We start from the raw sequence: 18,919 nt of genomic DNA on the forward strand, positions 1-18,919 counted from the left end.
TAGACATCGGTGCCCACTGGGGATTCCCCTGTAACCCTGTGTGCCAGTCCCACCCTGTGCGTAGACATCGGTGCCCGCTGGGGATCCCCCTGTAACCCTGTGTGCCAGTCCCACACTCTGTGTGTAGACAGCGGTGCCCGCCGGGGATTCCCCGGTACCCCTGTGGACCAGTCCCACCCTGTGTGTAGGCAGCAGTGCCCGCTAAAGATTCCCCTGTGGGCCAGTCCCACCCTGTGTGTAGACAGCGGTGCCCGCCGGGGATTCCCCGGTACCCCTGTGGGCCAGTCCCACCCTGTGTGTAGGCAGCAGTGCCCGCTGAAGATTCCCCTGTACCCCTGTGGGCCAGTCCCACCCTGTGTGTAGACAGCTGTGCCTGCCGGGGATTCCCCGGTACCCCTGTGGGCCAGTCCCACCATGTGTGTAGACAGCGGTGCACGCTGGGGATTCCCCGGTACCCCTGTGGGCCAGTGTGTGTAGTCCACATCTGATATGCTGGAACATCTGCTCTGTATAAGTTGCAGATGAGATGTAATTGTGCAGCTTTGATGCCTAATCTGCGGGCTGGTGACCCCTGTTCTGCTCTCCCCTCAGAGTGCCAGTGTCCAGCATTACTTCGAAAGGGAGGTAAAACATTTAGAATATTATCAACAGCGGAAAACCATCCGATTGGCAGAGAAGACGGCGCTGGAGCGGCGAGACCTCAGCAGGAAAGCTGTAAGTGGCTGCTGGTCCTGTGAGAGCGTGTAATACTCCGGGGAGGAGAACTCAAATCAGCGGCCCCCATTCTGCTGGAATCCTACTGCACCCGCTTCAGAGTGAGGACCGGGCCTCCTCTTCCCCGCGCTTCCCCGCTCAGGGATCGGATGCGATACATCGCGGGTGCTAAAAAGCATTCATGATGTGCTGCTGGCGGCTACACTTTATGTTATGTGCACCCTGTCCGACCTCCGATGCGCACAAGATCGCGCATCAGATCGGTTGTCAGACTCATCCGATTTCTCTGCACTTATTTCATCTGCCCCCCTGTAGTGCAGCAGTTTTTCCCATTTTGAGAACAAATTTGCCCTGCGATTACATCTGAATTAGGCCCAGAATACAGAGATGTGCAGGGCGTGGAAAGGAAGGTCTATGTTTCCTTATGATGACTGTATAAGTGGTACAGCCCAGACACAGCCACGCCAGGTTCTTACTGACGTGGCAGGTTGTCCAGACTGAGCCGCAGATCCTTCATTAGCGTACAATACCACGGTGCGCCGGTGCAGCAGATTACACCTAGTTTACGCAGCATGGAGAACATAACCTGCGACGTTACACTGACAGCACAACGTACACATATCACACTAATTACACATTATTACACACGTGTCATGGTCACCCTGCGATACTTTGCCCAATCAGATGTTTGTTCTTACGTCCCATATACGTAGCGGTGTCTATGGCATTGATAGAAATGTGTTTGCGTCCGCAGGAACTCGCTCCGCCGGTAAAGCCAAAAGAACAGCTGGACGAGGAGATAAATCAGGAATATGCCGCGTACTTGGCGTTTCAGGACACAATTCTCACCGGACTGGGGCTCAAAAGTGAACCTGAAGTAACTGTGAAAAGCTGAAGGTTCAGCAGAATATATATAATAAATCTATAATATCGTCACTATTACTGTCTGTAACTTTTTGATCGGTTATGTGCTCCGGTAACTGTGGGATATTACTGACGTACAGAGGTGTTACTGACGCATGGTCCATGTGCCCTGGGCATAAGGAGATTTTATTAGTCGCTGACTATGGCAGCAGCCACCTACCTGCAAGCAGAATTCCTAAATAACCTTCCCAGGCGCTGGAACAGGCTCCGTGCTGTTACCCTGTGCAGGAATATAATCTATAGGAACAGACACACTATGGCCAATATATGCCAATAATATATAGTGCCACCGGCGTGTACAGGACTCCGTCCACCGTTACCACTTCTCTGGAGCAGGCGAATGACAGCTTGGACAACTTGCTATACAGAGCTGCACTGTGTGGATTCAGTCATAGAGTGGGGCAGGTGCAGTGAGGTCACAGCAGCTCAAATGACTGCCTTCTCAACGTTCTGAATTGTATTAGGGTCAGCAGGATGTGGAGAGGAAATGGTATACTGCAATAGGAGTGGACTTCCAACTTTAACACTGGCATAATGTATGTGAAAATGTGGCGTTTGTACGCTTCCAAAAGTTTCCTTCCAAGGCCTAACATTTTTTGGTGAATTAGACTCAACTGTTCCCAGTGGTTGTGTGTGTAACATGGTAGAGGAGAGAGAATAAAGCGCACTGGGGTAGGGGCAGGGTTCCTGGAGACTATGGGCCTGATTCTGGTTCACTTGCAAAAGCAAATTATCTCTAATGGACAAAACCATGCTGCACTGCAGATTTAACATGTGCAGATAGAGGTACATTTGGGTGGGGTTTGTACTTTAAACTGATATCTATATTGCAGTGTAAAAATAAAGCAGCCAGTATTTACCCAACGTAGAAACAAATTAACTCACCAAAATCTAACTACACGTTACATCTGCCCCCCTGCAGTGCAGCATAGAGATGGGTCGTTCGTGAACGAACCGGATCTTTTGAACGGATCCCATACAAGAACGAGCGAGCCGCCGATCCCAAAAAGGTGATCCGTTTCAGTTTTGTTTTCCATTACAATGCATTTTCCTGATCTCATTGCTGCCACCTGTGGCAGCTGAGATGTACTACCTCTGGAGACTGAGTACAGTGCTGTGACTACAAGTGATAGAAAGATTAGCTGCTGCTGCTGCCAGGGATGGCCATCGATGGCGATTCTGCACCCAGCCATCGATCAGTACTTTTACTTGGTCATGTATATTCCCCCTTTTTTTTTTTTTTTATGCGAGCCGAGGACCCGTCCAAAAGATCTGTGTCTTTTCATCGACAAACCCCCGCCGGATCCCGGCTCAGCTTAATGATCCGTTTTGGCCATCTCTACTGCAGCGGGTACCGGATGATGCTCCGACGGTGGGGATCCCAACTGCCAGTGCTCCGACAAGGGGGATCCCGACTCACAGGGGCTATTCTCCCTTGTGGGGGTCCACGGCTGTGGTCATGTGCCCTGTACCTGTCCTCTATTGTACTCAGCTGTAAGTCACTGTCTCCTGGGTTATATACTCTGTAATAGGGTGCTGCCCCCTGATACATATGTCATTGCCCTCTGCTGATGCAGCTATGGTTATGTGCCCTGTACTTGTCCTGTATTGTATACAGCTGTAAGTCACTGTCTCCTGGGTTATATACTCTGTAATAGGGCGCTGCGGATCCCTTGTTCTCTGCCCCCCTGATACTTATGTCAGTGCCGCCTGCTGATGCAGCTATGGTTATGTGCCCTGTACTTGTCCTCTATTGTATACAGCTGTCAGTCACTGTCTCCTGGGTTATATACTCTGTAATAGGGTGCTGCGGATCCCTTGTTCTCTACCCCGATACATATGTCAGGTTCCTCTGCTGATACAGCTATGGTTATGTGCCCTGTACTTGTCCTGTATTGTATTCAGCTGTCAGTCACTGTCTCCTGGGTTATATACTCTGTAATAGGGTGCTGCTGATCCCTTGATCTCTGCCCCGATACATATGTCAGTACCGCCTGCTGATGCAGCTATGGTTATGTGCCCTGTACTTGTCCTCTATTGTATACAGCTGTAAGTCACTGTCTCCTGGGTTATATACTCTGTAATAGGGCGCTGCGGATCCCTTGTTCTCTGCCCCCTGATACTTATGTCAGTGTCCCCTGCTGATGCAGCTATGGTTATGTTCCCTGTACTTGTCCTCTATTGTATACAGCTGTAAGTCACTGTCTACTGGTTTATATACTCTGTAATAGGGCGCTGCAGATCCCTTGTTCTCTGCCCCCTGATACATATGTCAGTGTCCTCTGCTGATGCAGCTATGGTTATGTGCCCTGTACTTGTCCTCTATTGTATACAGCTGTAAGTCACTGTCTCCTGGGTTATGTACTCTGTAATAGGGTGCTGCAGATCCCTTGTTCTCTGCCCCCTGATACTTAAGTCAGTGTCCTCTGCTGATGCAGCTATGGTTATGTGCCCTGTACTTGTCCTCTATTGTATACAGCTGTAAGTCACTGTCTCCTGGGTTATATACTCTGTAATAGGGTGCTGCCCCCTGATACATATGTCATTGCCCTCTGCTGATGCAGCTATGGTTATGTGCCCTGTACTTGTCCTGTATTGTATACAGCTGTAAGTCACTGTCTCCTGGGTTATATACTCTGTAATAGGGCGCTGCGGATCCCTTGTTCTCTGCCCCCCTGATACTTATGTCAGTGCCGCCTGCTGATGCAGCTATGGTTATGTGCCCTGTACTTGTCCTCTATTGTATACAGCTGTCAGTCACTGTCTCCTGGGTTATATACTCTGTAATAGGGTGCTGCGGATCCCTTGTTCTCTACCCCGATACATATGTCAGGTTCCTCTGCTGATACAGCTATGGTTATGTGCCCTGTACTTGTCCTGTATTGTATTCAGCTGTCAGTCACTGTCTCCTGGGTTATATACTCTGTAATAGGGTGCTGCTGATCCCTTGATCTCTGCCCCGATACATATGTCAGTACCGCCTGCTGATGCAGCTATGGTTATGTGCCCTGTACTTGTCCTCTATTGTATACAGCTGTAAGTCACTGTCTCCTGGGTTATATACTCTGTAATAGGGCGCTGCGGATCCCTTGTTCTCTGCCCCCTGATACTTATGTCAGTGTCCCCTGCTGATGCAGCTATGGTTATGTTCCCTGTACTTGTCCTCTATTGTATACAGCTGTAAGTCACTGTCTACTGGTTTATATACTCTGTAATAGGGCGCTGCAGATCCCTTGTTCTCTGCCCCCTGATACTTATGTCAGTGTCCTCTGCTGATGCAGCTATGGTTATGTGCCCTGTACTTGTCCTCTATTGTATACAGCTGTAAGTCACTGTCTCCTGGGTTATGTACTCTGTAATAGGGTGCTGCAGATCCCTTGTTCTCTGCCCCCTGATACTTAAGTCAGTGTCCTCTGCTGATGCAGCTATGGTTATGTGCCCTGTACTTGTCCTCTATTGTATACAGCTGTAAGTCACTGTCTCCTGGGTTATGTACTCTGTAATAGGGTGCTGCGGATCCCTTGTTCTCTGCCCCCCCGCCCGATACATATGTCAGTGCTGCCTGCTGATACAGCTATGGTTATGTGCCCTGTATTTTGTCCTCTATTGTATTCAACTGTAAGTCACTGTCTCCTGGGTTATATACTCTGTAATAGGGTGCTGCGGATCCCTTGTTCTCTGCCCCCTGATACATATGTCAGTGTCCTCTGCTGATACAGCTATGGTTATGTGCCCTGTACTTGTCCTCTATTGTATTCAGCTGTAAGTCACTGTCTCCTGGGTTATATACTCTATAATAGGGCGCTGCGGATACCTTGTTCTCTGCCCTCTGATACTTATGTCAGTGCCGCCTGCTGATACAGCTATGGTTATGTGCCCTGTATTTTGTCCTCTATTGTATTTAGCGGTCAGTCACTGTCTACTGGGTTATATACTGTGTAATAGGGAGCTGCGGATCCCTTGTTCTTTGCCCCTGATACTTATGTCAGTGTCCTCTGCTGATGCAGCGATGCTTATGTGCCCTGTACTTGTCCTCTATTGTATTCAGCTGTAAGTCACTGTCTCCTGGGTTATATACTCTGTAATAGGGCGCTGCGGATCCCTTGTTCTCTGCCCCCCTGATACTTATGTCAGTGTCCCCTGCTGATGCAGCTATGGTTATGTGCCCTGTACTTGTCCTCTATTATATTCAGCTGTCAGTCACTGTCTCCTGGGTTATATACTATGTAATAGGGCGCTGCAGATCCCTTGTGGCGCCATATAAAGGATAATAACACTGCACTGAGCATAGACAATGTAGAGTAATGAGGCAGAACAAACTATCAGATATTTAATATGAACAGTTTATCAGATAGTTGCTGTAACAGTTGTCGAATACAAGAAAACCATCATATATATTTATATATAAATTACAATGTAGAAAATAAATTTTTATAGCATTTAATAATAGCAGAAGCTTTGTACATGTCAGAGGCACAGCCACGGTCACAATGGGCGGTGTAATATCATTATCGGGAGGTCTGCGACGCGCTGGAAGTACGACAATAATACAGATATTGGTTACATTTCCAAAATACTTCAATCGCTCTGTTATAAAATGGCACGGGCGGTTTTATAAAAATATTGTATTTAGTTACATACAAAAATAGATGAGGGTAGTAGGACATTATATAGCTGGATTTCCCATTCAGTAACTGGATGCTACTGCACAGAACCCTGCAGCAGCCAGTACTGTCAGAGCCCCCCGCGGCCTGCTGGTACCTTATAAATAATGACACCCGCACTCCTTTGTTATGGTGCTCCAGTCACCTGCATAGCACAGCGGGATTATGGCCGAATCACTGCTTGAAATCTGCTAGTGACATCACTACGACAGGACCCGTGATCTGCTAGTGACATCACTGTGACAGGTTTGGAATCTGCTAGTGACATCACTACGACAGGACCCGTGATCTGCTAGTGACATCACTGATCACTCCTAGACGGCCTGCACCCATCGCCCACTTCCGTTGGGCGATGGGTGCACATTAGATACTTGCTGGAAAGCTGCTAAACCTGTCTTCCAGGTCAGTAGAAATATATTCTACAGGAGGATTCACTGCAAACGTATCAGCATACTGCGCGGCACCACCCAATATTCACAATATGGTATCATTGTACACAATGATGATACTTCGAGATTTCTATATACATATATACTTATTAAATAGCCACTTGAATTATGTTGTCAGTATATACTTAGAGGGATTCTCTCTGTATAGATATATAGATAAATATTTCTTCTATCAATACGCCGGGTACCTGGACAGATACATGTTATTACTGGTGTACGGGGAAGGGAGGTATGGACTATGGTCTGGCTGGAGTCTGACCTCTATATTCAGTGTATAGTGGGCAGCAAAGGAACAAATGATGCAACACCACTGTCCACTGATCTGCATTAGTGCGGTCAGAGTGCCACGTATCAGTTATGACTGTGGTTTACTGGTCACCGATTACAGGATCACAGCATTCTGTGGGCTACTGATTACAGCTGCAGCGGCACAGGGTTCTGCTGGCTACTGATTACAGCTGCAGCGTCACAGCGTTCCACTAGCTACTGATTACAGCTGCAGCGTCACAGCGCTCCACGGGCTACTGATTACAGCTGCAGCATTACAGCGTTCCGCGGGCTACTGATTACAGCTGCAGCGTCACAGCGCTCCACGGGCTACTGATTACAGCTGCAGCGTCACAGTGTTCCATGGACTACTGATTACAGCTGCAGCGTTCCACGGGCTACTGATTACAGCTGCAGCGTCACAGCGTTCCGCGGGCTACTGATTACAGCTGCAGCATCACAGCTGGTTACTAATCACATCGCTCTGCTTTCCTTGGGCCACTGCTTACAATCACAGCATTACACTGGTTACTAATCACAGTCACAGCGCTCTGCGTTCCTCGGCCAGCATCACACTGTCGCTGGGATTCCTACTGCTCACAGCATTTCTCTTTAGTACCTTTTCTACCTTTGACTTCACAGCTTTATTAGGTGTTGGAGACAGAAGAATGAAAATGCAGGAATGAGGTGTAGACTTATTATACGACTACATCACATGTATCAGGGAATGTAGATAAGGCCGCAGGTGTAATAGAACTACAACTCCCAGGGGTGGATAGTGTGACTGATAGGCAGCATGGACCAACAGCAAAGCGCTGGCATCTTCCTGGCCTCAGGTGCGTGTAGCAGCATCTGCACTGACGCCTGGCCACGCCCTTCTCCGGGGCTACGCGGGAGGAGACTGCGGTCCTACCTCGCACGTAGTGTCAATTATTATTATGTTCCTATGTAACAGTCTCAGATGCTTTAGAGGGTCACTAAATCCTCGTATATGATGGAAACTGATCTAATGAGAAAACCTTTGTGACGCTTCCCTTCGTATGATCAAGACATGCCGCCTGCTGTGTGCTGGGAAATGTCTTCCCCCACAACCACCACACCTCTATAGATCAGATATGAAGCAGTACTGGAGACCAGGCAGAGCACGGCGGCCACAGTCCAGTCAGTAATGTGAATACTCAAGTCTCTAGGTCGTATTTACTGTCAAAACACCAGGCACTTGGGTTCCCTTCCCCCCCAAAATAATGGAAGTTTCACAAAAAGTTTATCAGTAAGGCAACAATGGATAACCGAGTCCACAAAGAGTCCCACTGAATGTGTCACTGGCAGACCAGCAGCCACGTCAGAATGGTCCAACCTGACCACAGAGGGACATTTCCAAAGCAGATCACGGAGCCAGCAGCTGATTTCTTCCTCTATGAGGATACGTACCGAATACCCGCTTCCTGCTCCATACCGGACAGGAAGATCGGGGACAGACAGTGCCCAGGGAGCGATGCCACCAGACCGCTGCACACACATAGACCCTCTGGGGGTTAAATGAGATTTATTCTTCTAATGAGAAGAGATAATAACGGGAATGACGAGGAGGCGTTACACGTTCAGTCTGGTCTTGCTGAGTTCTCTCTCCAGGTTTCCTAGCAAAGTGTCAATGCTCTCCTGCAGGTCCTGGAGGTTGACCTCACCCTCCTCAGACACGTCTTCTGCACTCACACTGACCAGAGCATGGAGTGAGTGTTCTTTGGTGATTAGATGCTGGCTGGTCTCTTCCATCCGGACGCAGCTGCTCCTGTGGAGAGGACTCTCCACGTGGCCATCCGGATACTCCGCATCCTCTTTGGGGCTTATGAAGAGGCTGCCCTGGCAGCTGCTCCAGTCTCCTGCATAGCGGTTACTGCTAGGACTGTCCAGGCGGACAGCTCGCGGCCTCAGCACACCGGACACCTCTGAGCTGTTTAGAATAAGCATCTGTGGCCGCGGCTTTTTCCTGCGCAGGCATGGCTGCATCGCTGCATTACTTTGGGCGACGTCTTTGGGGGAGTTTTTCTTTACTAAAAAGTAATACGACAAAACAAGTTATTTTCCAAGCTATAAAGAAGGTAAGTCGCCGGGCGCCTGCCAATCGCTCGCTGCCCTCAGATGTGTCTGCGGTTACAGCCGGAACAAACATCAGTGTCGGAAGATGGATTTCCAATCACTAACCAGCTGCCAAATGCATCTCTACCCTGTGCAATATGGGCACATTGGTAACCGCGTATTCCCCTCCTGAAGGTGAACATGTGCCGGTGCTCATCAGAACCACCCACATACCTCCTATAACCTCTCCAACGCGGGAATATGGGGCCAATCACATACAGGGCAACCTCGGCTCATTCATAAACACTGGCAGACAGGGCCATGCCCATCTCTTGCCAGTGTCATGGGTAGCAACAATGAAATCTGGGGTCCGGGCTGCATGCAGCACCATGCAACTAGACTCTGGCCCAAATCATTCATGGCATTATAAGTGGGCACGCGGAGAGCTCCCTCCCCTAGCACCATGTGCGGGCATCACACATCATTCCAGAGCACAGAGATTAAGGCATCACATGCCAATCCAGAGCACACAGATTAAGGCATCACACACCATTCCAGAGCACAGAGATTAAGGCATCACACACCATTCCAGAGCACACAGATTAAGGCATCACACACCATTCCAGAGCACACAGATTAAGGCATCACACACCATTCCAGAGCACAGAGATTAAGGCATCACACATCATTCCAGAGCACACAGATTAAGGCATCACACATCATTCCAGAGCACAGAGATTAAGGCATCACACACCATTCCAGAGCACAGAGATTAAGGCATCACACATCATTCCAGAGCACACAGATTAAGGCATCACACACCATTCCAGAGCACAGAGATTAAGGCATCACACACCATTCCAGAGCACACAGATTAAGGCATCACACACAATTCAAGAGCACATAGATTAAGGCATCACAAACCATTCCAGAGCACAGAGATTAAGGCATCACACACCATTCCAGAGCACAGAGATTAAGGCCTCACACATCATTCCAGAGCACACAGATTAAGGCATCACACACCATTCCAGAGCACACAGATTAAGGCATCACACACCATTCCAGAGCACACAGATTAAGGCATCACACACCATTCCAGAGCACAGAGATTAAGGCATCACACATCATTCCAGAGCACACAGATTAAGGCATCACACATCATTCCAGAGCACAGAGATTAAGGCATCACACACCATTCCAGAGCACAGAGATTAAGGCCTCACACACCATTCCAGAGCACAGAGATTAAGGCATCACACACCATTCCAGAGCACAAAGATTAAGGCATCACACATCATTCCAGAGCACACAGATTAAGGCATCACACATCATTCCAGAGCACAGAGATTAAGGCATCACACACCATTCCAGAGCACACAGATTAAGGCATCACACACAATTCAAGAGCACATAGATTAAGGCATCACAAACCATTCCAGAGCACAGAGATTAAGGCATCACACACCATTCCAGAGCACAGAGATTAAGGCCTCACACATCATTCCAGAGCACACAGATTAAGGCATCACACACCATTCCAGAGCACACAGATTAAGGCATCACACACCATTCCAGAGCACACAGATTAAGGCATCACACACCATTCCAGAGCACAGAGATTAAGGCATCACACATCATTCCAGAGCACACAGATTAAGGCATCACACATCATTCCAGAGCACAGAGATTAAGGCATCACACACCATTCCAGAGCACAGAGATTAAGGCATCACACATCATTCCAGAGCACACAGATTAAGGCATCACACATCATTCCAGAGCACAGAGATTAAGGCATCACACACCATTCCAGAGCACACAGATTAAGGCATCACACACAATTCAAGAGCACATAGATTAAGGCATCACAAACCATTCCAGAGCACAGAGATTAAGGCATCACACACCATTCCAGAGCACAGATATTAAGGCATCACACACCATTCCAGAGCACACAGACTAAGGCATCACACACCATTCCAGAGCACAGAGATTAAGGCATCACACACCATTCCAGAGCACACAGACTAAGGCATCACACACCACTCCAGAGCACACAGATTAAGACATCACACATTGCACCAGAGCACAAAGATTAAGGCATCACACATTACACCAGAGCACACAGATTAAGGCATCACACATCACACCAGAGCACACAGATTAAGGCATCACACACCATTCCAGAGCACACAAACTAAGGCATCACACACCATTCCAGAGCACACAAACTAAGGCATCACACACCATTCCAGAGCACAGAGATTAAGGCATCACACACCATTACAGAGCACAGAGATTAAGGCATCACACACCATTACAGAGCACAGAGATTAAGGCATCACACACCATTACAGAGCACAGAGATTAAGGCATCACACACCATTACAGAGCACAGAGATTAAGGCATCACACATCATACCAGAGCACACAGATTAAGGCCTCACGCACCATTCCAGAGCACAGACATTAAGGCATCACACCAGAGCACACAGATTAAGGCATCACACACCATTCCAGAGCACAGAGATTAAGGCATCACACATCATACCAGAGCACACAGATTAAGGCCTCACGCACCATTCCAGAGCACAGACATTAAGGCATCACACCAGAGCAAACAGATTAGGCATCACACACTATTCCAGAGCACACAGACTAAGGCATCACACACCATTCCAGAGCACAGAGATTAAGGCATCACACATCATACCAGAGCACACAGATTAAGGCCTCACGCACCATTCCAGAGCACACAGATTAAGGCCTCACGCACCATTCCAGAGCACACAGACTAAGGCATCACACACCATTCCAGAGCACACAGACTAAGGCATCACACACAATTCAAGAGCACATAGATTAAGGCATCACACACCATTCCAGAGCATAGAGATTAAGGCATCACACACCATTCCAGAGCACAGAGATTAACCCCTTACCGACGCAGCCTGTTTTTGCCTTCCTGACAGAGGCCTTTTTTCCAAATCTGACATGTATCACTTAAGTGGGGATAACTTTTTTTTGCTTTTACTTATCCCAGTGATTTTGAGATTGTTTTCTCGTGACACATTGTACTTTAAGTTAGTGGTAAATTTTGGTCGATACAGTTTTTTTTTTTTTGTGAAAAATACCAAAATGTCGTAAAAAAATTGAACATTTTGCAATTTGCAAAATGTTACATTTTCTGCTTGTGAGACAAATAATCATACCACTCAAAATAGTTCATAACTAACATAGACCATATGTAAACTTTATGTTTCATTCATTATTTCAACTTTCTTTTATTTTTTTTGGACACTAGGGGGCAGCAGAGTTAAAATTATATACATAACACAGTAAACGCTGCAATTGGCTGTTCACATTTGAACAGCCAATTGCAACGATCGCCGATCGGGGGGGCATCGCTGCCCCCCCTGGGCAATGAGGGAAGATGTCTGCTGTCAGGGACAGCAGACATCGTCCCTCTGTCACCGCGTCTCTAGACGCGGTGACACTTTAAAGTCATGACGTACATTTACGTCATGTGTCGGGAAGTACATCCCGACCATGACGTAAATGTACGTCAAATGTCGGGAAGGGGTTAAGGCATCACACACCATTCCAGAGCACAGAGATTAAGGCATCACACACCATTCCAGAGCACACAGACTAAGGCATCACACACCACTCCAGAGCACATAGATTAAGGCATCACACATCACACCAGAGCACACAGATTAAGGCCTCACACATCATTCCAGAGTACACAGATTAAGGCCTCACGCACCATTCCAGAGCACACAGATTAAGGCCTCACGCACCATTCCAGAGCACACAGATTAAGGCCTCACGCACCATTCCAGAGCACCGACATTAAGGCATCACACCTGAGCACACAGACTAAGGCATCACACACCATTCCAGAGCACAAGAGACTAAGGCATCACACACCATTCCAGAGTACACAGATTAAGACATCACACATCACTCCAGAGTACACAGATTAAGACATCACACATTGCACCAGAGCACACAGATTAAGGCATCACACATCACACCAGAGCACACAGATTAAGGCATCACACACCATTCCAGAGCACATAGATTAAGGCATCACACACCATTCCAGAACACACAGATTAAGGCATCACACATCACACCAGAGCACACAGATTAAGGCTTCACATACCATTCCAGAGCACACAGATTAAGGCATCACACATCACACCAGAGCACACAGATTATGGCTTTGCAGGTCACTCTCTGTACCATGGCATGTCACACTCATCACTCCAATGCCGGACAATTACCTGGAACGTGGCTGTATTCTGCTGTGTCGCCTGCCTATGGCAAACAGCACAAACTGCTTTATCCCAGATATACATTTATAGTAGTTTTTATCCTGACAAAGCCTGTGAGGCTGGGCGTGCAAGACGGGGTGCGTGGGGCTGGGCGTGCAAGATGGGGTGCGTGGGGCTGGGCGTGCAAGACGGGGTGCGTGGGGCTGGGCGTGCAAGACGGGGTGCGTGGGGCTGGGCGTGCAAGACGGGGTGCGTGGGGCTGGGCGTGCAAGATGGGGCTCATGGGGCTGGGCGTGCAAGACAGGGTGCGTGGGGCTGGGCGTGCAAGACGGGGTGCGTGGGGCTGGGCGTGCAAGATGGGGTGCGTGGGGCTGGGCGTGCAAGATGGGGCACGTGAGGCTGGGCGTGCAAGATGGGGCACGTGAGGCTGGGCGTGCAAGATGGGGCGCGTGAGGCTGGGCGTGCAAGACGGGGTGCGTGGGGCTGGGCGTGCAAGATGGGGTGCGTGGGGATGGGCGTGCAAGACGGGGTGCGTGGGGCTGGGCGTGCAAGATGGGGCACGTGAGGCTGGGCGTGCAAGATGGGGCGCGTGAGGCTGGGCGTGCAAGACGGGGCGCGTGGGGCTGGGCGTGCGCCACTAGGTATGTGGGGAAAGGGTGTGGAAAGCTGGGCACAGGGGCTATGCATGAGGAGACCGCGATCATACCGACACTCACCTAGTAAGGATGCGACAACTGGCCCTGCGAGAATCAGGTTGGGGCAGCGGTGGACCCTGAGCGGGGAGCAGGCGGCAGCACTCACCTGGCCACAGCTGCAGCAGATAATGCAGAACTTCAATGTGTTTCTTGAAATCTAAGGCGCTGGCGAGCTCCTCGGAGTCAATGAAGACCCGGTTGTTGTGATTGGACGTCTCCTGCCTCTGACTCAGTAGGACGGGACCAAAGCAGACGGCAAGGTTCTGACAGGTCATCTTGTTCACTTCATGGTGGGAAGCCACTAACTTCAGGTGATCCAGCAGCATCTTCAGGGTGGCCTGAGGTAAGGACAGACAGATCCACCATCAGTGCTCATTATCTACGACAATCGTTCGCCATCAGTCCGACCATCGCTGAGACCGGTAATCGGTTCTCAGGATTCCTGACCCCTTCACGCACTGGGAAGAGGCAGCCTAGCACACTATATCTATATACACACCTCATGCCGACACACACACCTCATGGCGATATACACACACACACACCTCATGCCGACACACACACACCAAATGCCGATATATACACACACCTCATGCCGATATATACACACACACCTCATGCCGACACACACACCTCATGCCGATATATGCACACACCTCATGCCGATATATACAAACACCTCATGCCGATACACACACACCTCATGCCGATACACACACACCTCATGCCGATATATACACACCTCATGCCGATATACACACACCTCATGCCGACACACACACACCTCATGCCGATATATACACACACCTCATGCCGATATACACACACACCTAATGCCGATATATACACACACCTCATGCCGATATATACACACCTCATGCCCACACACACACACCTCATGCCGATATATACACACCTCATGCCCACACACACACACCTCATGCCGATATATACACACCTCATGCCCACACACACCTCATGGCGATATACACACACACACCTCATGCCGATATATAAACACACACCTCATGGCCATATACACACACACACACCTCATGGCCACACACACACACCTCATGGCGATATATACACACACACCTCATGCCGATATATACTCACCTCATGCCGACACACACACACCTCATGGCGATATACACACACCTCATGCCGATATATACACACCTCATGCCCACACACACACACACACACACACACCTCATGCCGATATACACACACACCTCATGCCGATATATACACACACACCTCATGCCAATATATACACAGCTCATGCCGACACACACACACACCTCATGCCGATATACACACACACACCTCATGCCGACACACACACACACACCTCATGCCGATACACACGCGCACAGACTGTCACTAGTAGCAGGTCTCACCCTCTCCACATGGGGCAGGCAGCAGAGCAGCTCCACGGTGTCCTCGGAGTCCCGCGGGTCATTATCACAGCCATTCCCGGACATTCTGAGGGGTTTCTCGGCCATGGCCTGTAGCACGGTCTCATACAGCTGCTTAGTGATGAGCGGGGAAGGAAGCTCCCGCAGGTAATCCTTCAGGACACCTACAGAGACAGAGAACAGGCACATTACACAGCGCTAACCACGGGCACCCGCGGACAGAGAACAGGCACATTACACAGCGCTTACCACGGGCACCCGCGGACAGAGAACAGGCACATTACACAGCGCTTACCACGGGCACCCGCGGGACAGAGAACAGGCACATTACACAGCGCTTACCATGGGCACCCGCGGGACAGAGAACAGGCACATTACACAGCGCTTACCACGGGCACCCGCGGACAGAGAACAGGCACATTACACAGCGCTAACCACGGGCACCCGCGGGTCAGAGAACAGGCACATTACACAGCGCTTACCACAGGCACCCGCGGGACAGAGAACAGGCACATTACACAGCGCTTACCACAGGCACCCGCGGGACAGAGAACAGGCACATTACACAGCGCTTACCACAGGCACCCGCGGGACAGAGAACAGGCACATTACACAGCGCTTACCACGGGCACCCGCGGACAGAGAACAGGCACATTACACAGCGATTACATCGGGCACCCGCGGGACAGAGAACAGGCACATTACACAGCGCTAACCACGGGCACCCGCGGGACAGAGAACAGGCACATTACACAGCGCTTACCACGGGCACCCGCGGACAGAGAACAGGCACATTACACAGCGATTACATCGGGCACCCGCGGGACAGAGAACAGGCACATTACACAGCGCTAACCACGGGCACCCGCGGACAGAGAACAGGCACATTACACAGCGCTAACCACGGGCACCCGCGGACAGAGAACAGGCACATTACACAGCGCTAACCACGGGCACCCGCGGACAGAGAACAGGCACATTACACAGCGCTAACCACGGGCACCCGCGGACAGAGAACAGGCACATTACACAGCGCTTACCACGGGCACCCGCGGGACAGAGAACAGGCACATTACACAGCGCTTACCACGGGCACCCGCGGGACAGAGAACAGGCACATTACACAGCGCTTACCACGGGCACCCGCGGGACAGAGAACAGGCACATTACACACCGCTTACCACAGGCACCCGCGGGACAGAGAACAGGCACATTACACAGCGCTTACCACGGGCACCCGCGGGACAGAGAACAGGCACATTACACACCGCCTACCACGGGCACCCGCGGAACAGAGAACAAGCACATTACACACCGCTTACCACGGGCACCCGCGGGAGTGCGCCCGTACCCCTGTCTGTGCTGTACCTGCTGGTTTATGCCGTACCCGTGCTGCACCCGCTGGTTTATGCCGTACCCCTGTCTGTGCTGCACCCGCTGGTTTATGCCGTACCCGTGCTGCACCCGCTGGTTTATGCCGTACCCCTGTCTGTGCTGCACCCGCTGGTTTATGCCGTACCCCTGTCTGTGCTGCACCCGCTGGTTTATGCCGTACCCGTGCTGCACCCGCTGGTTTATGCCGTACCCCTGCCTGTGCTGCACCCGCTTGTGCACGTGGCTACACATCTGATAGTAACATGTTCCTATTCCCACACATTATTAAATATTGGCTGGTAAGCTGGTGACGCGTGGCTCCGCAGCCCAGCTGGTGACGCGTGGCTCCGCAGCCCAGCTGGTGACGCGTGGCTCCGCAGCCCAGCTGGTGACACGTCCCTATCTCACAACATGTGGCTCCACGTCCGATAACACATTCCTACCCTCCCGCAAGTCACTATCTCCCCCTTATTTAACTAAAATATGTAAAGGCGACAAATTCCACACGTCATGTTGTGACAGGAGCGGAGCGCAGAGCTGGAGACAGCGAGGTATCTGAGGTAACTGTAGGACAGATCCTGGGCACTGTAACCAGAGGAGGGCGCTGCATAGTACATAATACCAGGCTGTACAGTACATACAGTGTGTAACCAGAGGAGGGCGCTGCACAGTACATAATACCAGGCTGTACAGTACATTTATTTATTTATTTATTTACAGGTTCTTATATAGCGCAGCAGATTCCGTTGCGCTTTACAATAGTAGACAGTGATAAAACAAACTGGGTAACAACATACAGACTTGGAGGTAGGAGGGCCCTGCTGCAAGCTTACAATCTATAGGGATATTGGTGGAAACACAAGGACAGGCACCAGTAATACCATAGCAGTCCCACCAAGTTACAAGTCCAGAAGGGTAGCTATATAATACATAAGTGCCTCAGAGGGTTATGCGTGTAGAACTTAAACATTATAGGCTTGCCTGAAGAGGTGAGTTTTCAGGGAACGCTTGAATGTTTGGAGGCTATTGGAGAGTCTTATTGTGCGTGGAAGGGCATTCCATAGGATGGGAGCAGCCCGATGAAAGTCCTGTAATAGTGAATGGGAGCTAGTGATCCGTGCAGAAGAGAGACGCAGATCTTGTGCAGAGCGGAGTGGTCGAGATGGGAGATATTGTGTGATAAGTGCAGAGATATAAGCTGGTGCAGTATGGTTAATAGCTTTATAAGTTAGTAGAAGTGTTTTATATTGAATACGGTAATATACAGGCAACCAATGGAGGGACTGGCAGAGCGGATCAGCAGACGATGAGCGTCTTGCAAGGAAGATCAGCCTAGCAGCAGCATTTAAAATTGATTGTAGTGGTGAGAGTCTGTTCTTGGGAAGACCAGTCAGGAGACTATTGCAATAATCAATGCGGGATATAATGAGTGCATGGATAAGAGATTTAGTAGTGTCTTGTGTGAGATACGGTCGTATTTTGGATATGTTTTTTTAGATGCATGTAACATGATTTGGAGACAGATTGAATGTGGGGAAGAAAGGACAGGTCAGAGTCGAGGGTGACCCCTAAGCAACGAGCTTGTGGGGTAGGGTAGATGGTCGAGTTGTCAACAGTGATGGAGATATCAGGATGGTAACTGTTCTTAGTTGGCGAGAATATAAGTAATTCTGTTTTTGAAATATTGAGTTGGCGGGAAGACATCCAAAGTGAGATGGCAGAGAGACATTCTGAAACTCGGCCCAAAACCACTGGTGACAAGTCTGGGGTTGATAGATAGATTTGAGTATCATCCGCATATAAGTGATACTGAAATCCGAAAGAGCTGATTAGTTTGCCAAGAGAGGAGGTATAGATTGAGAAAAGCAGAGGACCTAAGACTGAGCCTTGCGGAACTCCGACTGACAGAGGTAGTGAAGAGGAAGTAGAGTTAGAGAAGCGAACAGTGAAAGAGCGATCAGATAGGTAAGATGTGAACCAGGAAAGGGCTGTATCATTAAGACCTAGGGAGTGTAGTGTTTCTACAAGAAGAGTGCTATCCACAGT

At 49.7% G+C, this 18,919-nt stretch overlaps 2 protein-coding genes across 9 annotated transcripts in view; one reads left to right on the forward strand and one right to left on the reverse strand.

The window, feature by feature from the left end:
- Positions 1 to 1,650, forward strand: part of DNAI3 (dynein axonemal intermediate chain 3) — a 100,979-nt gene extending 99,329 nt beyond the window's left edge. For all 8 annotated transcript variants that reach the window (XM_083157883.1, XM_083157889.1, XM_083157886.1 and 5 more), the window contains 2 exons: positions 592 to 714; positions 1,469 to 1,650. In XM_083157883.1, the coding sequence (XP_083014009.1) occupies positions 592 to 714; positions 1,469 to 1,609 (264 nt within the window). In that variant the 3' untranslated portion in view covers positions 1,610 to 1,650. The remainder of the gene's footprint in view (positions 1 to 591; positions 715 to 1,468) is intronic.
- A 4,316-nt stretch (positions 1,651 to 5,966) lies between these two features.
- SYDE2 (synapse defective Rho GTPase homolog 2) overlaps positions 5,967 to 18,919 on the reverse strand; it is a 66,163-nt gene continuing 53,210 nt past the window's right edge. Inside the window, 3 exon segments of the mRNA XM_083157891.1 lie at positions 5,967 to 9,069; positions 14,182 to 14,413; positions 15,482 to 15,663. Coding sequence (XP_083014017.1) covers positions 8,612 to 9,069; positions 14,182 to 14,413; positions 15,482 to 15,663 — 872 coding nt within the window. The 3' untranslated portion in view covers positions 5,967 to 8,611.

Source organism: Crinia signifera, chromosome 8 (genome assembly GCF_055691185.1).
Source record: "Crinia signifera chromosome 8, ASM5569118v1, whole genome shotgun sequence".
Lineage (NCBI taxonomy): Eukaryota > Metazoa > Chordata > Amphibia > Anura > Myobatrachidae > Crinia > Crinia signifera.